This window comes from Aquarana catesbeiana, linkage group LG02 (genome assembly GCF_042186555.1).
Source record: "Aquarana catesbeiana isolate 2022-GZ linkage group LG02, ASM4218655v1, whole genome shotgun sequence".
Classification (NCBI taxonomy): domain Eukaryota; kingdom Metazoa; phylum Chordata; class Amphibia; order Anura; family Ranidae; genus Aquarana; species Aquarana catesbeiana.
In genome coordinates, this window is record NC_133325.1 from 193,484,305 (window position 1) to 193,510,748 (window position 26,444).

Sequence of the window (26,444 nt, forward strand, 5' to 3'; positions counted from 1 at the left end):
CTATATAACAGCTGTCACCGAGAAGAAGCGTCACTCGGTGGGAGCCTCCCACGGAGGCGGAGCTGTTGCGGCTTTTTTTTTCTTTTTTCGGCTTGTCGGGCGGCATGAGATGGATTTATATCTTGCAACTTTTTTTTTTTTTTTTATCTTTTACTAATCCCAAAGTGTCTCCTGTCTTTTTTACTATTTTTGACACTTTTTTTGTGAAATGGTAGGGGTACAATGTACCCGTTACCAATTCACTTGGGGGGAGGCCGGTATCTGGGGGTTCCCTTGTTAAAGGGGCTTCCAGATTCCAATAAGCCCCCCGCCCGCAGACCCCCACAACCACCGGGCAAGGGTTGTGGGGATGAGACCCTTGTCCCCATCAACATGGGGACAAGGTGCTTTGGGGGGGTTACTCCAAAGCACCCTCCCCATGTTGAGGGCATGTGGCCTAGTACGGTTCAGGAGGGGGGCTGCTCTCTAGTCCCCCCTCTTTTCCTATGCCCTGCCAGGTTGTGTGCTCGGATAAGGGTCTGGTATGGATTTTGGGGTGACCCCTACGCAATTTTTTTAAAAAATTTTGGCGCCGGGTTCCCCTTAAAATCCATACCAGACCTGAAGGGCCTGGTATGGATTTTGGGGGGGACCCCTACACCATTTTTTATTTGGCGCAGGGTTCCCCTTAATAACCATACCAGACCCGAAGGGCCTGTATGGATTTTGGGGGGACCCCACACAATTTTTAAAAATTTTTGGTTCGGGGTTTCCCTTAATATTCATACTAGACCCAAAGGGCATGGTAATGGACTGGGGGGAACCAATGCCGTTTTTTTCAATGAGTTTTATCTATATTGCCAAGACCAGACAATTTATTACAGCCGCGATCAGTTTTGAATGACTTTTTTTCCTTTTAGAAATGTCATTTTGCTGTGGTATTGTTCTAAACACGGAAAAACTGCATCACTTTACAGGCATACTATAGACAGCCCCCAGGCACGATATTTAAATATATCATTTCACTTTAAGCATTATTAAAATCACTGCTCCCGAAAAAACAACTGTTTTTGAGGCAGGACCCGGGTCCCCAAACACTTTTTATGGCAATAAATTGCATTTAAGCCTTTAGAATGAGCACATGTGGTTTTTCATAAACTAACGGTGTTCTGCGGCTTTCGAATTTGCTGCGAACACCGCATAATGTTTGCTGTTCAAGTCGAACTTACGTTCAACTCGAACATCTGGCTCATCCCTAATAGTCAGCTTGTAAGTGTTTACAACCGGTGCTGCAAAATATACAATATGATTAATAATACTTTGGTGTCTTTTTAATAAAAATTTCATTAGATGAAAGTAACAAGCATTTGTCCAGGCTGCAGGAATTTTCCATCTATTTTTTTTCTAATACTATAACTTCCTATGATCAACAGTTCCATCTAGAGGCCAAAATGCTGTATATTTTCTGACTGCACTTTACTAGAAAAATATACTGCACTTTGGCCACTAGATGGAGTTGACAAACCTAGGATGTTAGAGTAATAGAGAAAATACAGAAAAGTTTTGTGCAGCCTGAATGAATGCTTGTGACATTAGCCCAATAAATGTTTTATAAATGCTCCCCTAGGTCTTTTATTACTGCTTTGTAAAGTGCTTCAAAACATTTAAACTATGTCCGTCACAAATATTACTGCCTACTGTATAAAATGTAATTGGTGGAGTCTTTGCTGGAACCATTCTTTGCATTTATTTCTGTAACCGTTTCTAGTTTCCAATCTAAAACAGAAAAAGTAGTGAGGCAATAAAAAACAAAACTATAACCCTCAGCTAGTTAAACTACAAGTTATTACAGCTGGAAGTTAGGTTGAAAACACAGAAGGTAAATAATGTACGTTGCCATATCAAAGCATATTAAAGAAAATGTGCAGTAAATAGATTTTCTATTATAAAATCTCTTGTTGTCCAGGGTCATCTCTGGGCTGGGTAGAGATGATTAAAATCCTCTGTGAAGGGATTATATCCTTGCTGTCTTAAACAGTACAAAGCCCAGAACAGCTGGTCATTTGGAGGAAACTCTTCCCACTTAACCCAATTCCAGCCTACAATATGAACAAGAACAAAAAAAAAAAAGAAAACACAATTTGCAGTCATGCACAGTATATCTTCAATTTGTTTGTAAACTTTACATATACCCAGTGAAGGGACTATCCTCAGGTGGTACACATAAATGAAACAAATCTTTCTACATAAGTTGTACCTGTCTATATGCAGTCTTCTCTACATCCATTCAAAGTGCTGAACTTATAAGCTTGTCTGAGAGTTCAGAAAAAGGGGGCGGAGAGCTGAAGTTACACTTTGCCAAGCTCAGCTAAGAGAGCTCTGAGAGCTGATTGGAGGGCAGGGACACCCCCCTCCCTCTCTCGCTAGACAACTTACAGGTACAAAGCCAAGGCTGTCAATCAGCTGGAGGTCCTTCCCCATCACTATTTTTCTCTTGGTGTCAGGAAAACTTGTCAGAAATGACACTTAGTGCTCTTAATTGAGACAAGTACACACTATAAAGGAATATACTTTGTTCATATTTCATGTCTGAGGTCTACAACCACTTATGGTTAATTTTGGCTGAATGAGAACAAAGCCCATGACATAGGATCTACATATGATTTTTTTGTAGGCTTTAAAAGGGGAATTTGGAGGAGGGAAGGGGGAATTTCAGACCCCTGCCACGCATCCCTCAACCAACAGGTATGAAAATATGTCTGGAGCCAAAGAGCTCAGAGTATACTTCTGCCTTTTCTGGCGATTTTTTCATGCCACAAAAACATGTTCATTATGTGGCTTGTCGTTGACTTGCTTTGCTTGGTCCAACAGCATTTTTAGCACAGCCTAACTACTGATATTGGGTGCTTTGCTTCTATATCTAGGTCTGTGGATACTTAGCCTAAAGAGCAGGCTCTACAATACTTTAAGATTAATTAAGAATGGATATTGCTGTCTGCTCTCGGTTATACACTGCAGTATTGCTCAATAACGCAGCCTGCATTTTGTGGCCCATTCTTAAAATGCAGTCCCTGGTATCGAGCTTGTGTTCGTTCACAGATCTCTCTCTGCAGCGAACTGTGTGATTGCACATCTTCCCTGCTATATTATTTTTCATATACAGATATAAGCTTAAAGTGAAATCTTTATTGCCAATTTACATTGGTCTAACTTGGCTTTATATAATTATCCATAATTTATATCTGGAGAGCTGCAAACCACTGTTGTAGCTCATGCTACATACAGTTATAGCCGTGATCGTCTAGGTCCTGCTTGAGTGGCTTCCCTCTGTACACTGACCACAGGGTTTTGCTTACTTGGCACTGCCGCAATTCATAGAATGCACTGTATTTTTCAATGAATATAAGGCGTTCTCTGATTGGACAAGGTGGGGAGGAGGGGCAGTTGACGTCACAAAAAATGCAAGACATTCTCTGAACAATGGCGCTGCTGAGTAAGGACCCCCAAATTTAGTGTCTTTCAGAATCCCCAACAGCCATCCAGGTACTGTATATGATATGGATACTTGCATTAGGCCAAGCTGGGCCATTAATAACCACTTCCCCACTGGGCACTTATACCCCCTTCCTAACCAGGTACATTTTCAACTTTCAGTGCTCTTACATTTTCAATGACAATTACTCATGCAACACTGTACCCATATGGAATTTGTGTCCTTTTTTTCCCCCCACACAGAGCGTTCTTTTGGTGGTATTTGATCACCTCTGAGAAAAAAAAAATGCATTTTTCTTTGTTTCGGTTATAAAATTTTGAAAATTTATACTGCTAAATATCTTTGGTAAAAATGACCCAAATCAGTGTACAGGTGATACTCGAAAAATTAGAATATTGTGCAAAAGTTCATTTATTTCACTAATGCAACTTAAAAGGTGAAACTAGTACATGAGATGGACTCATTACATGCAAAGCAAGATGGTTCAAGCTGTGATTTGTCATAATTGTGATGATTATGGCTTACTGCTCATGAAAACCCCAAATCCACAATCTCAGAAAATTAGAATATTGTGAAAAGGTGCAATATTCTAGGCTCAAAGTGTCCCACTCTAATCAGCTAGTCAAGCCATAACACCTGCAAAGGGTTCCTGAGCCTTTAAAAGGTCTCTCAGTCTGGTTCAGTCTGAATCACAATCATGGAAAGACTGATGACCTGACAGTTGTGCAGAAAACCATCATTGACACCCTCCATAAGGAGGGAAAGCCTCAAAAGGTAATTGCAAAAGAAGTTGGATGTTCCCAAAGTGCTGTATCAAAAGCACATTAATAGAAAGTTATGTGGAAGAAAAAGGTGCACAAGCAGCAGGGATGGCCGCAGCCTGCAGAGGATTGTCAGGAAAAGGCCATTCAAAAGTGTTGGGGACTTTCACAAGCAGTGGGCTGAGGCTGGAGTCAATGCATCAAGAGCCACCACACACAGACAGATCCTGGACATGGGCTTCAAATGTCGTATTCCTCTTGTCAAGCCACTCCTGAACAACAAACAACGTCAGAAGCATCTTACCTGGGCTAAAGAAAAACAGACCTTGTCTGTTGCTCAGTGGTCCAAAGTCCTCTTTTCTGATGAGAGAAAATTTTGCATCTCGTTTGGAAACCAAGGACCCAGAGTATGGAGGAAGAATGGAGAGGCACACACTGCAAGACGCTTGAAGTCCGGTGTGAAGTTTCCACAGTCTGTGTTGATTTGGGGAGCCATGTCATCTGCTGGTGTTGGTCCACTGTGCTTCATTATGTCCATGGTAAATGCAGCCATCTACCAGGACATTTTGGAGCACTTCGTGCTTCCTTCCACAGACAAGCTCTATGGGGATGCTGACTTCATTTTTCAGCAGAACTTGCCACCTTTAGCACCAAAACCTGGTTCAATGACCATGGGATTACTGTGCTTGATTGACCAGCAAACTTGCATGACCTGAACCCCATAATGCAGTGGTTCTCAACTCCAGTCCTCAGGACCCTCCAACAGGCCAGATTTTAGGTATTACCTTGGGGAGATTCAGACAAGAATACTGCAATCACTGAGCAGCAAATGATATCACCTGTGATGTATTTCAGTTATCTTGCAAACCTGGCCTGTTAGTGGGTCCTGAGGACAGGCATTGAGAACCACTGCCATAGAGAATCTATTGGGGCATTGCCAGGAGAAAGATGAGAGACATGAGACCGAACAATGCATACGAGCTGAAGGCCACTATTGAAGCACCCTGGTCTTCCATAACACCTCAGCACTGCCACAGGCTGATAGCTTCCATGCCACGCCGCATTGAGGCAGTAATTGCTGCAAAAGGGGCCCAAACCAAGCACTGAGTACATATGTCTGCTTATACTTTTCAGAGGTCCGATATCATTCTATGTACAATCCTTGTTTTATTGATTGCATGTAATATTCTAATTTTCTGAGATTGTGGATTTGTGGTTTTCATGAGCTGTAAGCCAAAATCATCACAATTATGACAAATCACGGCTTGAACTATCTTGCTTTGCATGTAATGAGTCTATCTCATATATTAGTTTCACCTTTTAAGTTGCATTAGTGAAATAAATGAACTTTTGCACGATATTCTAATTTTTCGAGTATCGCCTGTATATTATTTGGTCTCTATTATTGTAATCTATTACCGGAAAGCCGTGGAGGCTGCAGGCCCGCCTTGAGGTACCCAGTCTTCCACGGCTTTCCGGTAATAGATTACATCTCTTTCAGACTGCAGTCCAGGTCCTCTGCTTGGTACTGTCTGCACAGCCTGATCTGGCCGTGCCATACTGTGAACCGGACATTATTATTAATTCCGGCTTCCGGGCGACAGTCCGCGCTGCGAGGGCCTCCCCCTTTGCGTCTGTGGGGTGTCATTGCAGCGTGACGTCACGCGCCGTATTTTGGCGCCACAGGGAGGGATATTTAAATCCCACATGGTGCAGATGCTTTTGAACAAGCTGGGAGCTCATGAATTATATGGACGAGGTTGAAGGTATTTATTTATTTGAAGTAAGACTGGCTACATTCCTATTTGGGACTTTGATGGACTTATGAATGATGATGCCCTGTGTGTGTGTATATATATATATATATATATGTATATATATATATATAATATCTATCTTTTTGCTGTATAGATTGATCCCTGCCATATTTCCCCCGCTGGGAACTTGTCTGTTTGGCTTAGTGCTATTCCCTCGTATCTTCTTAGCTTTGGCATCTGGGGAAGACTGGAGTCATTCAATAGTAAGACATACTGAGGTGAGAAGTTTACTTTGAAACTATAAGGATGGGTTTGAGAATTTTCTCACATTACAGAGTACTTTCTTAGATGGGTGTGTCTGGCTTATACATAAAAGGATACGCCATTGCTTTGCTTGTTTTTTTTCGTCCATATGAGCTCCCAGTATAGATATTACTATACCAATAAAGAAATAGGTTTGAGGTGAGTACAGTTCATTTAGGAGTTCTATATGGACTTGTGCCCCCTCCATCCTTAAAATGATGTAATCTTATTCTAAGAGCCCTTGCACACTGGGGCGGTTTGCAGGCGCTATTGCGCTAATAATAGCGCCTGCAAACCGCCCCGAAAGTGCCGCTGCTTTCATTCCAGTGTGCAAGCCCCGAGCGCTGGCAGGACGGTAAAAAAAGTCCTGCCAGCAGCATCTTCGGAGCGGTGAAGGAGCGGTGTGTATACCGCTCCCTTACCGCTCCTGCCCATTGAAATCAATGGGACGGCGCGGCTATACCGCTATACCGCCGGCAATTTTAACCGGTATTTAACCCTTTCTCGGCCGCTAGCGGGGGTAAAACCGCCCCGCTAGCGGCCGCATACCGACGGTAAAACTCCGCTAATAATAGCGGCGTTTTACCGCTGACGCCGCCCCCCGCCCCAGTGTGCAAGGGCTCTAACATATTGCAGGTATTGCTGCACTCTCATTTGACTGTCTTAACCACAAAAATCACATCCCTCCCTACGGGAGCTCTGACATTTTAGGACTGGTTTTGGATGCAGGTTTTGGGGCCGTTTGGGATCTTCCCTATTGAGCTCACTCCTAGACTTCTATTTGAGGTACTGTGTTTGGGCTTCTTTTGGGGTTGAGGTGGTTATTTTCTTTTTTTTTTTTCCCCCTCCCGAGCGATGAGTGGGGGCATTTCCTTTGCTCTATTTTGTGGATGATGTGTGGTCATGCATGTGCAGTACTATATTGCGTTAACTTTTTTGTATTGCAATGTATTAATTTTTGTGTTTTCTCTTTCTGTTTACACACCTAAGGTTGTGCATATTTTGCTGTTTTTACATTAATTGAATACCCTCATCTTTTTCCTGATGAAGCCGTCACGGCGAAATATGTCGAAATTCCAGGACGTGGAAATAATTTGTATGTGACTCCAGCTCTCTTATTGGTCAGGGTTAGGATATGTGTGTATACCCAGGACTATGATTGTAACTGCAGTCCTTACTTTTATCTGGTCTTTTCTAAATAAATTATTTATATTTTTTATATTATCATATTTGTCTTGCCTTGTATATGATGTACCTTTAAAGTACCATCTTCTCAATTCCCTCGTTTCATACATACAAAGAAACCAAAACAAATACATTCAGAAATTAAGTTACCATATTTATCGGTGTATAACATGCACAGGCGTATAACACGCACCCTAATTTTAAGAGGGAAGTTTCAGGGGAAAAAACTTTCCACAGCCCCGGCACAGTACATGGACCCCTGCACAGCACTGCACAACACACGGTCCCCCCACACAGCACACGGACCCTCCCGCACAGCACATGGTCCCCTTTCCCTGCACAGCACAGGGACCCCCTACACAGCACCCCACGCACAGCACAAGGACTCCTGCACAGCACACAGACCCCCACCCAGCACATGAACCCCCCGCCCAGCTTACGGACCCCTTTCCATGCACAGCACACGGACCCCATGCACAGCACACGGACCCCGCGCCCAGCACATGGAACACCCCGCACAGCACACGGACCCCTTTCATTATAAAGTCCCCCCCTGCACTCCCAGGAAACCCCCAGTCTCCTGGGACAACATTGCCAGCATACTCTAAAGTTGAGAAAACATCAGTCAGCCCTTTCTCATACACCGCTCATCCTGTGTCACTCTCATTGTAAATCAAAGCTTCTATATACCTCAATTAATGCCACTCTCTCGTCGACACGGTCATGTGACTCACCTCTGCTGTTTCATTGATGGTCACATGACCGCTCTCCTCCAATTAAAAGCTACACTCGAGGAGGAGGCGGAGCAGGAGGAGGAGAGAAGCCAAAACAAGCGGCGTGACTTGCGGTTAATACAGGCTTCCATTTATATTGAGAGTGATACAGCAGGAGCGTTTTATGAGAAAGGGCTGGCAATAATGTTTTCTAAAGTTTTTAAAGTATGGCAGCTCTATCCCAGGGCCAGGAGAGGCGGGGCGGCCGGCCTCCTAATGGGTGGCACCCAGGACGAACCTCCCGGTCCCTGCCCCCCCTTGGTAAAAAAAAAAATATTGGCGTATAACACGCAGGCACGGTTTATCCTCTACTTTCAGAGTAAAAAAGTGCGTGTTATACCGATAAATACGGTATGTGTAATAAAATGGAATGACACAGGGAAAGAGTATTGAACTAACTGAAATTCATTTAATACTTCGTACAAAATCCTTTGTTGGTAATGACAGCTTCAAGACACCTCCTGTATGGAGAATCTAGTCGCATGCATTGCTTGTGGACCATTCTTCCACACAGTCTTCAAATCTTGAAGGTTCCGTGGGCCTCTTCTATGAGCTGTGATCTTTAGTTCTTTCCATAGATTTTCTATTGGATTCAAGTCAGGTGATTGGCTGGGCACATTTTTGTAAATATTTTATTATATTTTTTCATGTGACAACAGTGAAGATATGACACTTTGCTACAATGTAAAGTAGTGAGTGTACAGCTTGTATAACAGTGTAAATTTGCTGTTCCCTCAAAATAACTCAACACACAGCCATTAATGTCTAAACCGCTGGCAACAAAAGTGAGTACACCCCTAAGTGAAAATGTCCAAACTGGACCCAATTACCCATTTTCCCTCCCCGGTGTCATGTGACTCGTTAGTGTTACAAGGTCTCAGGTGTGTTAAATTTGGTATCTCTCTCACTCTCTCATACTGGTCACTGGAAGTTCAACATGGCATCTCATGGCAAAGAACTCTCTGAGGATCTGAAAAAAAAAAATTGTTGCTCTACATAAAGAAGGCCTAGCCTAGGATTTACCTAGGATTTCTAAGACCCTGAAACTGAGCTGCAGCACAGTGGCCAAGACCATACAGTGGTTTAACAGGACAGGTTCCACTCAGAACAGCCCTCGCCATGGTCGACCAAAGAAGTTGAGTGCACGTGCTCAGCATTATATCCAGAAGTTGTTTTGGGAAATAGACTTATGAGTGCTACCAGCATTGCTGCAGAGGCTGAAGGGGTGGGGGTGGGGGGTCAGCCTGTCAGTGCTCAGACCATTCGCAGCACACTGCATCAAATTGGTCTGCATGGCTGTCACACGAGAAGGAAGCCTCTTCTAAAGATGATGCACACAAAAAAGCCAAACAGTTTGCTGAAGACAAGCAGACTAAGGGCATGGTTTGCTGGAACCATGTCCTGTAGTCTGATGAAAGCAAGATAAATGTATTTGGTTCAGATGGTGTCAAGAGAGTATGGGGGCAACCAGGTGAGGAGTACAAAGACAAGTGTGTCTTGCCTACAGTCAAGCATTGTGGTGGGAGTGTCATGGTCTGGGGCTGCATGAGTGCTGTGACACTGGGGAGCTACAGTTCATTGAGGGAACCATGAATGCCAACATGTACTATGACATACTGAAGCCGAGCATGATCCCCTCCCTACGGAGACTGGGCCACAGGGCAGAATTCCAACATGAAAATGACCCCAAACTCACCTCCAAGATGACCACTGCCTTGCTAAAGAAGCTGAGGGTAAAGGTGATAGACTAGCCAAGCATGTCTTCATACCTAAACCCTATTGAGCATCTGTGGGGCATCCTCAAATGGATGGTACAGATACAAGGTCACTAACATCCACCAGCTCCATGATGTCATCATGGAGGAGTGGAAGAGGACTCCAGTGGCAACCTGTGAAGCTCTGGTGAACTCCACGCCCAAGAGGGTTAAGGCAGTGCTGGAGAATAAAGGTGGCCACACACAATATTGAAACTTTGGGCTCAATTTGGACATTTTCACTTAGGGGTGTATTCACTTTTGTTGTCAGCGGTTTAGACATTAATGGCTGTGTGTTGAGTTATTTTGAGGGAACAGCAAATTTACACTGTTATACAAGCTGTACACTCACTACTTTACATTGTAGTAAAGTGTCATTTCTTCAGTGTTGTCACATGAAAAGATATAATAAAATATTTACAAAAATGTGAGGGGTGTACTCACTTTTGTGAGATACTGTACATACTATATATTTTTTTTTCTGGTGCTTCCAAATATCATATATATATATATATATATATATATATATATATATATATATATATATATATATACACACACACACATACACACACACACACACACACTGTATATAGTATAGCAGTAAAGTATTGCTGATGATACTCAGCCTTCCACTGCCAAGCATGCTCTTGTTTCTAATACAGTAAGGTAAGTTAGGTGCCTGACTGGGTTTTGTTTTGTATTCTCATCTATTTGGCCCTGAATTATCACTTTAGTTTGATAGTAAGACATTGAAAAAAAAACATTTGTACTGGGCCCACTTCACTGTCAACCCCCTGGTTATACAGATAATAAACAGTTTGCTGTTTTCTAGTTTCTCAAGAGATAAAGACTTACCTTCATTTTTTTCAGGCTCTCTATTTGTTGGTTCTGATGGATAATTCAAGTCTACTTCCCCTTTCATTAGAATTGTGATATAATGATAATTATGTTCAATGCTAATTGAATTGACTACTGAAGCAAAACGGACATTGGTAAGGTGAAGTCCTGCTTCCTCCAGGGTCTCCCGCTCCGCACAGGCCTCCCAGCTTTCACTGAAACAACAACACATCAGTAATCACTGAACTGTCAGATTAAAAGATTTTAAAGCCATAAGCACAAAAGTATATAAATGCTGACATTTGCAAAAATCACAATCCAAATTAGTATAAACATATAATGGTTATATATTCGACCAGATCTTCCTGAACAGGCTGATTTTCGATTCCACTATGGTCCGATTTAGAGTCGTGTCATAATAGATTTAGATAATATTTTTTTTTTTAATTGGCAATCAAGTTACCTTGCAAGAATTTCACACAAACCTGATAATCTCTAAATCATGTTAAAGGCAATTATTATTATATTATTATTATTATACAGGATTTATATAGCGCCAACAGTTTGCGCAGCGCTTAACAAAATAAAGGCAGACATTACAGTTACATTACAATTTGGTACAAGAGGAATCAGAGGGCCCTGCTCATTAGAGCTTACAATCTAAAAAGGAAGGGTCAATTGATACAAAAGGTAATAGCTGTGGGGGATGAGCTGATGGAGGAAGTAAAACAGTGTATTAGAAGCAGGATAAGCTTCTTTAAAGAGAAGGGTTTTCAGGGATCGTCTAAAGATGGATAGATTAGGGGATAGTCGGGCAGATTGGGGTAGGGAGTTCCAAAGGATGAGAGAAGCTCTGGAGAAATCCTGGAAGGAGGAGGTGACAAGGGAGCTAGAGAGCAGGAGCTCTTGGGAGGACTGAAGAGAGCGGCTTGGTTGCTATTTTGGGACTAGGTTAGTGATGTAGCTGGGGGCTGAGTTATGGATGGCTTTGTAAATTATTGTTAGTACTTTGAATTTTATTTGTTGGGTGAGTGGAAGCCAGTGGAGGGATTGGCAGAGAGGGGTGGAGGACACTGAATGGTGATTGGTAAGGTGGATGAGTCTTGCAGCTGCATTCATTATGGACTGAAGGGGGGCTAGTCTATGTAAAGGTAATCCAATGAGGAGGGAGTTGCGGTAGTCAAGGCAAGAGATAACCAGGAAGTGAATTATAAGCTTGGTGATGTCATTAGTTAAAAAGCGGCGTATTCTGGAAATGCGGAGGCTAAGGCGGCATGATTTGGACAGGGATTGGATGTGGGCCTGAAAGGACAGTTCAGAGTCTAAGGTTACCCCTAGCACCCTGGCATGTGGCGAACGGACAGATAGATGTGCCATTGATCTTGACAGAGAAGTCAGGGGAAGTCGCACGAGGGGGAGGAAATATTAAGAGCTCAATTTTAGAAGTGGTTTGACATCCAAGCTAATATGTCTGTTAGTAAATCAGTGATGTGTGAGGAGACTGGGTGAGCTGAGGGGCAGAGAGATAGATTTGGGTGTCATCAGCATATAAATGGTAGTGGAAGCCATGGGAGGCTATCAGCTGACCCAGGGAGAAGATGTAGTTCGAGAATAGTAGAGGTCCAAGGACAGAACCTTGGGGGATCCAAACGGTAAGAGGAGTTGGAGAGGAGGATGTAGAGTTGTAAGTGACACTGAAGGTGCGATGAGATAGGGAAGATTCGAACCAATGGAGAGCGCAGCCATGGAGACCAAGCAAATTGAGTTTTTTGAGGAGGAGGGGGTGGTCAACTGTATCAAAGGCAGCGGTAAGGTCCAAGAGTAAGAGTATGGAATAATGACCGCAATGAGAAACGAATTGGTCCTGATACATACACAATGCTATTTGGCGAAAAACTCTATTAGGACTACATCTTCATTAAAGCCTAACCTGAAAGGCATAAAAGGGGCTGCCAAGGCTAAAAATGCAAGTTGCCTAGCTGCCATGCCAAATCAGATATAGAGTTCTGACTTTATTTTGGTTTAACTTGCTGTCTGCTTGTTCCTGGCAGCGTGGACTAGTGACTCAGATTGTACTTCGCAAGTTACAACCAGGCAGCTAGCATTAACAAACACAGGTCTGCAATTGCAGCAGCATAATCCTGTCAGCACTGGCTTTGTTCAAGAATGGATTCAGTGGCAAGAAAAGCCCTTATCTAAAAATGCCATCTGTCCTCCACCGGCTCTAAGGCTGAGAACCGATCGATCAAACACCGCTGAATGCTCAGTTCTCAGTGCTCCCTGAGAAAAGAACTGCTGACTTTCAGTCACCACTCTCTGCTCTGCCCCCCCCCCCCGCTCACTGGAGTGCTGGGCTGTGGAGGGGCAGGAGCACCTGTCTCAGTCTCTCAGCAGCTTGTGGTCCAGGCATGTGGACAGATCCTGATCTTGCCCGAACCTGGACTGGCTGTGTGACGTCAGCCGACAGCGGGCTTTAGCCCGCTGTCTGCTGAAAACCGGTCACAGGAGTGCAAAATGATCTACACTCCTGTGATCGACAGGAGAAGTACAGCCAAATGAGCTTTGTACTTCCCCTTTAAAGTGGCACTACATATGAATATTTTGTGAAGATCGCAAGCGTAAAGACCAACTCCTGAAAACAAAATTTGTACCCTTGCAGTTCCCCCCTCAAGAGTTAAAGCCTAACTGTTATTTTTAAATAGTTAATTTGGGTTAAGATGGCGCAAACAAACTATTTCCTTTACTAACAAATGTGTGTGCTGTGTAAACTGTGTGTCAGACCAGCTACATACAGTATGCATTGCTTTGTTCCAGGAGCTGATGAGAGTCTGTCACACTGCTGGAGGAAACCCGTTGCAGAGCAAAATAAGATCAGTATTTCTCTTTATTCCAGCATCCCTGTACATAACTTGAATTTAAACCTTGCAGTACAAGGGGCCCACTGCAAGGGCATTTTTTTTTTTTTGTTGTATTTGGAGTTGGGATTTAAACTAGAACTCCAGGAAAACAGCTGAACACACAACTGAATAAAACAGAAATATATACTGTTTTAGCTGCCAAAATATTTACAATTCTGTACAGCCAATCTTGTGATTTACATTAAACACAGTGTACAACCAAGAAGATCACTGTACAGCAGGGGTGCCCAACCGCAGGCCCGCGACGCCCTCCGATGTGGCCCACAACTTCCTGCTCTGGGAAGGTGGGTTGGCAATCCCAGATCGCGGGTTACCGACCTGACATCCCAGAACATCATAGGAAAAAAGGAGATCCGGATGGCCGCACTCCAATGAAATATATTTATTAGTGTCAGTCCATACAACAAAGAATAGAAAAGATCGTTGACACATTTCATACCGTGGTTACAGGTGCTTACTCATAGCTTGATCTTAAAACAGATAATAATGACATATAGAAACGGAAACAGGCTTAATTGCCCAAGGGGTCAAAATTGTATCACGTAGAGCCCCTATCCCTGGTGTAACTTTGTCACCTAGCCACTACACTAGTAAACGATCACGTTCACATTGGCTACAATTCAAGGATACATTTAGATGTAGGCAGAATGGATGTTCATGTTGTCCCCATATTTTAAAGGGGGACTCCATTCAGACTACTGCCATTAACAAACTATCTAGAATCAAATAATTTATGAATTGTAATACCAGGTATTTGGTGTACATCATTACATGCAAGCTGTGCCATGCACAGTATGTTGGACGGACAACACGGAGGTTGTGGGATTGTCTTTACGATCATTTATATGACATACAGAAGGATCATAACACCAATATAGCCAGACATGGAATGAGGTACGCCAAAAAGATGTTTCTGGTTTAGTTATTTAGGCAGTGGAAAAAATAGTTATGCCAGTTAGAGGAGGGGATAAATTCAGGGTTTTATGTAAAAGAGAGGTCTACTGGATCTTCTTTTTTAATACCAGAAAGCCGGCAGGTATGAATCATGAATGGGATGTTTCCCATTATTATGAATAGTGTTTTGAATCTTTTCTACTCAGGAATCTGAACATTTATGGTTTGTGTTCTTGTGTGGGGCATAATTGAAAATTCACCAGTGAATTTTTGTTTTTGTTTTTGATTTAATGAATTTGATTAGATAGATACAGTTATTAAAACATCTTACTGGTGACGCACATTTAGTGCGACATGCATCATGATGCACATGATGTTCAGACATTTTTAGATATTTTTGTATATCCATGTTACCTTGTATATCAGATGCATTTCTCTTTTCCATTTTGTGTTCATCTCTGTTCTTATTTTGCATGCCTACAGTGTAGATCATTTATTAAAATAAGTTTATTATGAATTCAATTATATTGGAAGCACATGTAGCCATGCAAGGGATAGGGGGTCTTATGTCATGTTAGTGCTGTTGGGGCTCTGTTTAGCTGGAGGAACACTCATATAGAAGAACTATGATGATTTTATTTTATATATATATATATATATATATATATATATATATATATATATATATATATATATATATATATATATATATATATATATATATATATATATATATTAGTAGATGGATAGATAAATTCACTGTACAGACTACAGACTGTGTCAACATACAGTTTCTACGTGAAGTTCTTCAGATATCCTCCTTTTATTTATTGAAGTTTTTACTTTTCAAATTTTGTTTTTATGTGATCCTTTTAGGTGGAAGGTTTTTCACTAGCCAATTTTTGCATCATGAAATGTATAAACTTTCATAAGGATTTGGGTTTCAATTGTGTCTGACTGCTCTACCCACAAGGAGTTATTATGATATCTGTGAAGAGGAAGACTTCAGCTGTTTCATCTCAGTATCAAATAGAGAGAGTCTACCATTTGTAGTGGGTGTGCACAGTTTTTTCAATTAAGCCTGTTTCCGTTTCTGTATGTACATATATGTCATTATTATCTGTTTTAAGATCAAGCTATGAGTAAGCACCTGTAACCATGGTGTGAAATGCGTCAGGGATCTTTTTTTATTCTTTGCTGTATGGACGGACACTAATAAATATATTTCATTGGAGTGCGGGCCATCCGGATCTCCTTTTTTCCTCTACATATGGTTTGCCTACAGTGCCGACACCCATACCTGAAGAGGGAGGAGATATCTAGGCTCAGACAACTGGAGCGGGTTCTCTTTTTGTCTATGATCCCAGAACATCAATGTGAAGAAAGGAGCTGGCGGTATAGGAAGAATGTTGCTGCAGTAGAGAGTAGAGTCGATGCTTTTGGTATAGCGCCGGTTCCTGTCACAGGTGCATTGATACCAAATGTTACCTGCCTGGGACAGCAGCTGTGAGCGATACCCACCCTGGGGGACAGCCAGCAGTACCTTCTATCATACCCGCCCTGAGGGGCCAGGAAGCAGTATCTGGAAAAACAACAAAAAAGTGTGGCGCTGAACAATGTCATATAAAACTGTAAACAAGTCAATAGACAGTAAGGAGGATCAATTGTATCTGCTTTTAAGCATATAGTCCTCATATGAAATTCAAAGATACATAGTCTATATGGCAATATGTTAAGACAAAATATTGAAGACTTATATAGACATCTTGACTGAAAATCCGCTCACTACCACCAAGAGTTGAGGAGGCTTACCAGATGAGGTGGACCCAATGGGGCATACGCCGGATTGGGTCGGACAAGGCTTAGGTGGTGAGTGGCTGTATATACTCCAAGAAGGATGCGGTCTCACGAGTTTGTTGTATTCATCCAGATAATACCAGGAACTTGAGAGGTGTGCGCAATCTCCCGGATGTGGGAGGTCATGTAGATCTTAAGGAAGTGGTGGGGTGTTCCATAAGCAAACCCCTGGTTTCACAGTGACATCATGTGTGCAATTGCTGGTTGCAATGAGAGAGTCTGTTAGAGAATGTCTCTGTCTTCGCTTTCATTTAAACCATTATCTGAAAAGATACAGGGCTTTCTGGGTGGCCAATTAAGGACACCTGAGAGAGCATCTGGGCTTTTCTTCAGTGGATCAGAGATCCAGTCAAGCACTGTATGACCTCCCTGAGCAAGGGGGTCACAGGATTTCTGGTTGAGAAACAATACATATGCCACCCAGAAATCCCTGTATCTTTTCAGATAATGGTTTAAATGAAAGCAAAGACAGAGACATTCTCTAACAGACTCTCTCATTGCAACCAGCAATTGCACACATGATGTCACTGTGAAACCAGGGGTTTGCTTATGGAACACCCCACCACTTCCTTAAGATCTACATGACCTCCCACATCCGGGAGATTGCGCACACCTCTCAAGTTCCTGGTATTATCTGGATGAATACAACAAACTCGTGAGACCGCATCCTTCTTGGAGTATATACAGCCACCCACCACCTAAGCCTTGTCCGACCCAATCCGGCGTATGCCCCATTGGGTCCACCTCATCTGGTAAGCCTCCTCAACTCTTGGTGGTAGTGAGCGGATTTTCAGTCAAGATGTCTATATAAGTCTTCAATATTTTGTCTTAACATATTGCCATATAGACTATGTATCTTTGAATTTCATATGAGGACTATATGCTTAAAAGCAGATACAACTGATCCTCCTTACTGTCTATTGACTTGTTTACAGTTTTATATGACATTGTTCAGCGCCACACTTTTTTGTTGTTTTTCCATTTTACACTTTGTTGGTCGTGTTGGCTGCTTCCTTGTCTTTCGTTTTAGGGTAGCGCAGAATTATTCTATATCTAGTCCAGGAAGCAGTATCTGCCAGCCATATCCTCCCTGAGGGACAGCCAGCTGTACCTGCCAGCCATACACGCCCTGGGGGACAGCCAGCAGTACCTGTCAGTCAAACCCACCCTGCGGCACAGCCAGCAGCAGCTGCCAGCCATTCCCGCCCTGGGTGACAGCAGCAGCCACCAGCCATATCCACCTGGAGGACAGTAGCAGCTGCCAGCCATACCTGCCTTGGGCAGCCAGCAGCCAGCGATACCTACAGGAATCCTGAGGAAGAAGTGAAGATTGAGGTTAGTTTTTAATTAAAGTCAAACAGCAATGGGCATATCTGTTCTCTACACGGGTACACTAGCTACACTGGGCTGCTTTCAAGTTGCACTGGACCTGCGGGTTACCTGCACTGAGTCATAGACTTCTGTTATTACCTGCAGGTTTGGTGCATTTTCAGAAAGTGCACCGCACCTGCAAGATATAATAGAATTTTACGACAAAGCGCAGCTAACCTGCAGGAAAGCCACATGTACACTTTTCTGCACCCACGATGCGAGAAAACCACAGTGCATCAGTGTGAAAGCAGCCTTAGGCCCCCCTTTCACCCAATCAGTTCATCGGGTCTACCTGTGCCGGGGCAGACCCAATTAGACCCTCTATTCACCTCTGTTTATACCCGCCTACCTCCAATCGATCTGCTAAAAAAAAACAGAAGGGGACACCCCTTCTGTCTGGGTGGATGGGATTGGAGGGCCCATAGAGTGGAGTGTGCTGTGTCCCTGTCTGCTATGCTTATGCAAAGTGGACACAAACCTGTCATCCTCCCGCTCAGCTCATTGTGGCCCATGACTGGCTACCAAGTCACTTAAAGTGTTACTAAACCCACAACAGTAAAATCTGTTGTCTGTATATGCAGCATATCATGCTTGTTATACTCACTGTGGAACTTAATCCTCTGCATTGTGTAAAAAAGGCTGTTTTAACCTGTATGCACAGATCCTTCCCTCCTGCACTGTCTATCTGGGGAAGGCCAGCTAACACAGGCAGAGTAACTTTTGCCGAACCAATCAATATACGCTTATTGGGATTTTTTTTTACCAAAAATACGTAGCATAATACATATTGGCCCAAGCAGGACACGGGAGCGCGCCTGCACGGGTGTCCTGAGGGAGAGTGGCTCTCCTATGGGGCACTCGAGGAAGAGCCAGGAGCACCGCTGAGGGACCCTAGAAGAGGTGGATCGGTGGCCACTCTGTGCCAAACCAACTGCACAGAGGAGGTAAGTATGACATGTTTGTTTAAAAAAACCAAAAACAAAAACCTTTAGATATCCTTTAAAATAACGCAGTGCTGTATAGCAAAAAATGTCCTGGTCATTAGGGGGGGGGGGGGGTAAATCTGCCAGAGGTCAAGTGGTTATTATTATTTCATTATTTTAACTATACATTGTTCACCATGTGCATAAGCCATACCCAAATTCCAGATGTCCTCCTGGTAGTTGATACATGCCGGCTCCTGGAGATCCCTTTGCTTTCCTTCTTCCCAGCAGAACACAGCCTGGATGAGATGTACTTGTAATCACAACACCAACTCCGACTCCGGGTCTACCATTGGTTGCCATAGTACCTCAGATTTTATACAGGTTTGACAAAATGCAGATACTTCTGGCTACTGCTGGCTGGTCCTGTAACTGAATAATTTATTATAAATACATTTGTTTTTTAACTATAAAAGGACACAATAATGACAAAATAAGGTTACATGTACAAACATGCATTATAAGTAATGACAATGGCAGCAGGACCAATCTGGAAATGTAAAGTACCTACATAATAGAAAAGAGGCTACGTTTACCCGGGACTGGATGATAGGTATCGTTCCGACACAGTCATGTAACTATATTATCATGTATTCAAGGATCACACCAGCCCAGCACCAACAGTAGGAAACAACAGAAATGTTTGAGCAATATTTCCAGTAAAGAGCAGTGTTTCTCAACCTTTGTTCTGTCATGGCACAATTTCCAAGTATACAAAATCTCTAGGCACCCCAGTTTACATTTTATACTCTAAAGACCTCATGCACATCGCATGCGTTTAGCCACGGTACATAAGGCTCTGGTCTTTAGCTGTGAGTGGAGGGAACAGGTGCACCATCCTTGCCTTGCTGCAGATAGCCTGTCAAACTCTGTGAGGGGATGACAGCTGCTGCAAATGGATGGGGCAGAACAGCATGTACAGTATCTCGCAAAAGTGAGTACACTCCTCACATTTTTTGTAAATATTTTATTATATCTTTTCATGTGACAACACTGAAGAAATGACACTTTGCTACAATGTAAAGTAGTGAGTGTACAGCTTGTATAACAGTGTAAATTTGCTGCACCCTCAAAATAACTCAACACACAGCCATTAATGTCTAAGTCCCTAAGTGAAAATGTCCAAATTGGGCCCAAAGTGTCAACATTGTGTGGCCACCATTATTTTCCAGCACTGCAGTAACCCTCTTGGGCATGGAGTTCACCAGAGCTTCACAGGTTTCCACTGGAGTCCTCTTCCACTCCTCCATGACGACATCACGGAGCTGGTGGATGTTAGAGACCTTGCGCTCCTCCACCTTCCGTTTGAGGATACCTCACAGATGCTCAATAGAGTTTAAGTCTGGAGACATACTGTATTTATCCAGTCCATCACCTTTACCCTTATCTTCTTTAGCAAGGCAGTGGTCGTCTTAGAGGTGTGTTTGGGGTCGTTATGTTGGAATACTGGCCTGCGGCCCAGTTTTCGAGGGGAGGGGGATCATGCTCTGCTTCAGTATGTCACAGTACATGTTGGCAGAGGAGGGACAACGTAGATGTCAGATTGTGCCTCGCTGTAAACCCGCTGCACAACAGCGAGGCACTACAAATATGGTGTTCCTCCTCTGTTTGCATACCATTCAATTGTGCCCGAGAAATGGTATCTCCCATCGAAAAAAAGGCTCCTGCGATGTGCGCATGCGCTATGGTGACGTCACTCCAGCTGATCGGGAAATCAGCTGGAGTGGAGTGCCCTTCCTTTCTGTGCATATGCGGGCACTTTTCGACAGCGGGCACATGACGACAGAACACCCGCAGCACTCATGCAAACCCAGACCATGACACTCCCACCACAATGCTTGACTGTAGGCAAGACACACTTGTCTTTGTACTCCTCACCTGGTTACCGCCACACTCGCTTGACACCATCTGAACCAAATAAGTTTATCTTGGTCTCATCAGACCAGAGGACATGGTCCCAGTAATCCATGTCCTTAGTCTTCTTGTCATCAGCAAACTGTTTGCAGGCTTTCTTGTGCATCATCTTTAGAAGAGGCTTCCTTTTGGGACGTGTACTGTCTCACTTTTGTTGCCAGCGGTTTAGATATTAATGGCTGTGTGTTGAGTTATTTTGAGGAGACAGCAAATTGACACTGTTATACAAGCTGTACACTCACTACTTTACATTGTAGCAAAGTGTAATTTCTTCAGTGTTGTCACATGAAAATATATAAAATAATATACAAAAATGCGAGGGGTGTACTCACTTTTGTGAGCTACTGTGTGTTTAGGGCAGTATGTGCCCAGAGACTAATGCTTGGAAAGCAGACTGCTTGCATTCTGGGTATTTGTCCCTGGGCATATATACATCCCTACTGTAAACGTAAGCACCACTAGGTGCACCATCCAGCCCCAGCAGCTGTCAGCCTCTTATAAAGTTTGACAGGTTGCCAGCAGCGGGGCTGGACAGTGCACCTGTGCCCTCCATGAGCAGGTAGACGCCAGAGCCTCATGCACCGGGGCTAAACATAGATTCTTGAGGGTGGTTGTAAGTGCTGCATGCAAGCAGTTGCAGCTGTCCAAGGCAGCCAGATTGTCATTTCTGCTGAGTTTTGGCCATGCACAGTGTAGTGCTGATGCATCTGGAGGCAGCATTTAGCCACTTCTGAAGACAGCAATTTATTGCTGCTAAACTGCTGTGTGTATGGAGCCTAAAATGTAAAGCTTCATTCACACTGCCTTTATGTTAAATTCTCTGTTTCAGAATGCAGGCAGCTGCTTTTGCCTGTAGTGAGCCGCAATGAGGGAGTGGTGTAATGCGCATATCAGTGCACCACAGTTTACTGTTATTTTTTTATTTTATTTGAAGTGCAAAAACTGACAGTTAACCATGTCTCTGCACAGCAGTGCGGTAACATGCAGTGCCATTCAGCACGCTGCGGAAAAGCGCAGCATGCCTGCATTTTTTCACACTGCAGCGCACATTACATCAGCAATGTGGGGTGAACGGGGCATTATAGAAAACAATTGTTTTACACTACACACTCCGATTGTACAATCTTCTTTATCTATACCAACAGACACGTAATATAAAAGCTTGTGTGAGTGTTTAGGAATTGGTTGGTTTAGGTTTGTCCTTATATTACATAATTTTGTTAAATGTAAATGAGATTGTACAGGGATTACTCAGTGAGGTTGTAGTGAAGTATGGCCACCCTATGCTGGGTGAAAAATTATCAGCTGAACAGTGCCTGCATCCTATCAGGGCAAGCAGTGGCCCCGTAATCAAAAAGCTGCGGAGGGATGAGCTCAGGCGTGTTCAGATCCTAGTCCCAACCCACCTGAGCTATCCTGCCAGGAAGCTGTCACTGTGCACTGCCAATCATAAGTGACCGGGGCATTCCCCACCCTGCAGCTGCACGTATTTATGCCCTTTTCATATGAGCATCTCAACCGCTTATGATTGGTGGTGCACAGTGACAGCTTCCTAGTGGGATAGCTCAGGTGGGTTCAGATTAGGATCCAAACACCCCTGAGATGATCCCTACTGCTGAATAACCCGCAGCCGTGAAAAGCATGGGTGTGTTCAGACTAATGGCCCGTACACCCGATCCGAATATCGTACGAAAACTAAGAAGGATCGTACGATATTCGGATCGTGTGTACACTACTTTCAACAGCCGATCAGGACCGTTCATCTGATATTATCCGATCGGACATACACGAAAATTTTCCTCGTACGATTCCATATCATACGATTTTCGTTTAGTCAGTATAGTTGTCGTCCGAAAATACAATACAAATACATTACAACACATGACATCACTTCTGATTTTTTTGTCTGTCGTACGAGAATTTTCGTGACTTTATTTAGCTATTCAATTTCTACTTGCGACTATCAAGCGAGAACGGTCGTACGATCGATCGTACGATATTCGGAACGTGTGTACGAGGCATATAGCTGGCCATAGATGGATCGAAGCTCGGCAGGTTAAGCAGGGACCAACGGAGGTTTGATCCATCTATGGGCAGGCTGATTGTACTTAAGTTGATCCATCGACTTGGGTACGACCAGCATCTCAGATTTTTAGCATGCAAACATTGCCAGCCGCCGGGAGGGGCTGAGTCCCAGTTTTACCCCCCCCCATCCCTACCCCCTTTAGCTGCTGAAGCAGCAGCCAAAGGCGTACACATGATGCAGCAGGAATTAAGCCCCCTGTTGTTTTTACAAAGCGCTACTGCCTGCCAATCGTAACCCATTCAAGTAAATGCACCTACTCTGCAAGTGCCCCGCAACTGCAGCAACATTCTTCTGAGGGGTACAAGGGGTTAAAGCAGGTGCTGAAAAAAAACCCCACAATGCTGCCTGCTTTAACCCCTTGCTTGCTGTACTGCACAAGGTTGCAGGGCACTGGCCTCATTTACTAGGTCAATAGGTCATGCTTGGCAGGTGCTACCCACCAACCATGACAGGGCATGTAACTCCTACTGCAGCTGCAACATGTGTACACCCCTGGCCACTGCAGCTAAAGGGGTAGGGGTGAAAAAAAAACAAGTCTTAACTACGATATCCCCCCCCCCCCCCAAACTGCAAATTTAAACAAACCCCTAAGGCCGGTTTACACTTCTGCGATGTGGGAACCCTGCAAATCCACTGTGGGTTCCCGCATCGCATGTCTCCAGGCAGCAGTTCACACTGCCCTATGCGAACTGCTAGGAGTGTCAATTAAAAGTTAATGACACTCCCAAATCAGTTCGCATATCACAGTGTGATCTGCAAACTTGGACAGGAATAGGATTGTATGGGTGTGAACACCCATGCGATCCAATTCTGCTGCGGACCAAAAAAAGGGTCCTGTGTGAGTTTGGTCCGAATGCAATGCAAATTCAGCCATACTATGTGTATGGCTGAAATTGCATTGCAGAGATTGCATGTGATTTGCACTGCAGTGCGGTGCGAATCCCATCCAATCTCAGACATCGCAGCAGTGTGAACCTGCCCTTACTATTCTGAGCCACCTACAAAGTTGTTATCACACTGATGTGCTGCAGTTCACATGCACCACGGGTGTAGCGCAGTGCATCTGCAACTTTCCTGGATTAAGTGTGCTTTGCCATAGACTTCTATTATGTCCTGCAGGTGTGGTGCACTTTCTGAAAGCACACAAAACTCCTGCATTCAGTGGTGTGGGTAAACCGCAGCACATCAGTATGAAAGCAGCCCTATACTATTATGCCCAGTGTATTGCTTCACACTGATCTGAAGATCTCTTCTTTCCTGCTGCTGGCACCACTCTGGAGACTACTAGCTGGGATAAGAGGTGGAGTGCAGTTGGTATCACTTCCTATGGGACAGTAGTAGAGATGGGCTCGGGCATGTTCGGGAGCCCACGTGCCCGATCCCGCCAGGAAGTCGACACCGCACACCGCTAATCAGGGCTGTTTTTTCCACTGGGCATGCTGGGCAGTTGCCCGGGGGCCCCACTTGTCTGAAGTGCTGCAATCTGCTGCTTAAGTTGACTGACTGCACTGGTTGCTCACTTGCTAGAATCGTCAGCCGCCCGGCGTCTAGCTAGCAACCAGTGATGCCAGTCAGAGGCCGCGGCCGCCCCAGCATTCATAGCTCTTCGCGGCCGCCCCAGCTGCTAGTGAACAAGCTCCGCCCACCTCTGCCATGTTCTTCAGACAGCGTGGAGAGAGAGCGGAGTGGAAGGACGGCCCTTGATAGCTGGCGCTGCCTTGCTGCTGTGAGTGACACACTGTACTGCACCAGGCCGGCGGCCTCAAGTAAGTCTAACACTCTCTACTTAAGTACGTTCAAGTTGTGCATCAAACACAGCCACTGTCTGTGCCCCTCAAAAGTTGCCACTGTGCCCATCAATCACAGCCACTGTGCCCATCAAAGCTGCCACTGTGCCCATCAAAGCTGCCACTGTGCCCATCAAAGCTGCCACTGTGCCCATTAAACGCAGCCACTGTGCCCATCAAACGCTGCCACTGTGCCCATCAAACGCTACCACTGTGCCCATCAAACTCGTGTTATATTGTCCAAACGTTGTGTTAATGTTTAAACACTGATTTTGTTGGAAGTACCGATAAATATAGCCTTATTGATAATTAGCATTTTTATTCTTGTGCGTGATTGTGTAGACAGAGCCCCAGTGCACTGTATTGCCCGGGGGCCTATAATGCTCTTAAGATGGCCCTAATCACAGGCAGTGAGACATTTTTTGCCTTCCTCTGGATCAACTGTGGGTATAGTATTGGGTATATTGGATTGTACGTTTTTTTTTTTTTTTTGTTTTTTTTATGGTTGGACTGGATGGACTTGTGTCTTTTTTCAACCTAACTATGTAATTTCCTGATCTGTGCAGCCGCGGACCGGGAAATGCCTGTGATTAGCGTTGTCCAGTGTCGGTTTCCTGATGGGCTCGGGTAAGTGGGATCCGGAAAACACCCCCCAAGCCCGTTCCTAGACAGAAGCCAGCACTACAGAGAAGGCATTGGTTTATGCGGCTCTTGCTCCAACTTTACCAGTAGTCCCTCTGCATTGCACAGTTTGATGCTCAGGAATGGCGGGTCAGCAATCTCAGATCCCAACCTACCAGATACCTGTCTGCAATCTACAGGGTGCTGACCCCCGCTTTAGAGCAATGGGGGCCTCATAGGAAGCTTTCTGTTTTCTTTACATATTACATTTCTGTCCTGTTATCAGGTACAAAGGTGATCAGCGCAGTTCTTCACCATACAATACTTTTTATGTCCCATAACTACATGCTGCTCTAGGACTTTCAAATCACAGACATTGCAAGGTGCAGAGAAAGAGAATAAGGAATACAAGCCAAGGGTGATTATGAAAATAAATAAATGTGTCCAGAATGAATGAAAACAAAACATGAGTGGCACTAGCTAAGCATTCCAATTATTTACCTTCCCAGTGTCCCAGTTAATGTTCACAAGTTATAGTCTTCTCTGGTTCAGTCCCAGTCCTGATTGAGGATCGAGGATTGATATACTTACTGTGCCTTACATCCACATTGTACAATCTCCTGATGTCCTCACTGCAGCACCATGCTTCCTGTACTGCTGGGGGCGGAGCCTGTGACATCAGAGTGAAGTGTCAGCCCAGGCTCTCTGCTGATGTGTTGCTGTTCCCTGTAATAGATGTGCAGAATCCTATACAAACACACAAGTGAGGGTACAGGAAATCTATAGTGCATTAGGTTTTTCCTTTGCATCTATATTTATAAATCAATGTAAACTGCTGATCACTGAATTTCCTTGTAAAGAACGTACTTCTGTTTATACATTTTACTCATAAAGGATCATGGGCAGCCTTATTTATTCAAAAAGATTTGGGGGGTGGGGGGGAGAATTCATCAAAAATTAAACAGACAGAATCCAGAGCAGCTGTGCATGGTAACCGATCATCTTCTGTCTTTAGCTCATTCCGTTAGGCTAGGTTCACATTTGTGCAATGTGGTAGAGCACGTGTTGCCGGGCGTTACCATGCGTTGTGGTAGGGTAACCCATTCATTTGAATAGACTGACTCCTGCATCTAAATCGCAAAAAAGAAGTGCATGGCCCTTTTTGTTA

At 43.9% G+C, this 26,444-nt stretch overlaps 1 protein-coding gene across 5 annotated transcripts; it reads right to left on the minus strand.

Annotated features, from left to right (window-relative positions):
• Positions 1–26,021, minus strand: NUDT15 (nudix hydrolase 15). Of its 5 annotated transcripts, none has more exons than XM_073614125.1 (4): positions 25,868–26,021; positions 19,023–19,240; positions 10,864–11,060; positions 1–2,078 (listed from the first exon to the last, which is right to left on the minus strand). In XM_073614125.1, exons 2-4 carry the CDS (start codon positions 19,169–19,171, stop codon positions 1,948–1,950), a joined length of 477 nt encoding a protein of 158 aa, XP_073470226.1. In that variant the 5' UTR covers positions 19,172–19,240; positions 25,868–26,021; the 3' UTR covers positions 1–1,947. The 5 variants fall into 5 exon arrangements, with proteins under 5 accessions (XP_073470226.1, XP_073470222.1, XP_073470223.1 ...); XM_073614121.1 differs by lacking the exon at positions 1–2,078 and adding an exon at positions 8,686–8,834; XM_073614122.1 differs by lacking the exon at positions 1–2,078 and adding an exon at positions 8,686–8,834 and having other exon boundaries at positions 25,778–25,964.
• Between the last annotated feature and the right edge of the window lie 423 nt (positions 26,022–26,444).

What these genes read in the sequence shown, in the direction of transcription:
- NUDT15 (XM_073614121.1), bottom strand. Translation starts at nt 19,171, where the DNA reads ATGGCAACCAATGGTAGACCCGGAGTCGGAGTTGGTGTTGTGATTACA. An exon ending in GGAGGACATCTGGAATTTGG is followed by an intron (nt 11,061 to 19,022) that starts GTATGGCTTATG and finishes TTGTTGTTTCAG; the next exon opens with TGAAAGCTGGGAGGCCTGTG. An exon ending in AGAGCCTGAAAAAAATGAAG is followed by an intron (nt 8,835 to 10,863) that starts GTAAGTCTTTAT and finishes TGAATCCAATAG; the next exon opens with AAAATCTATGGAAAGAACTA.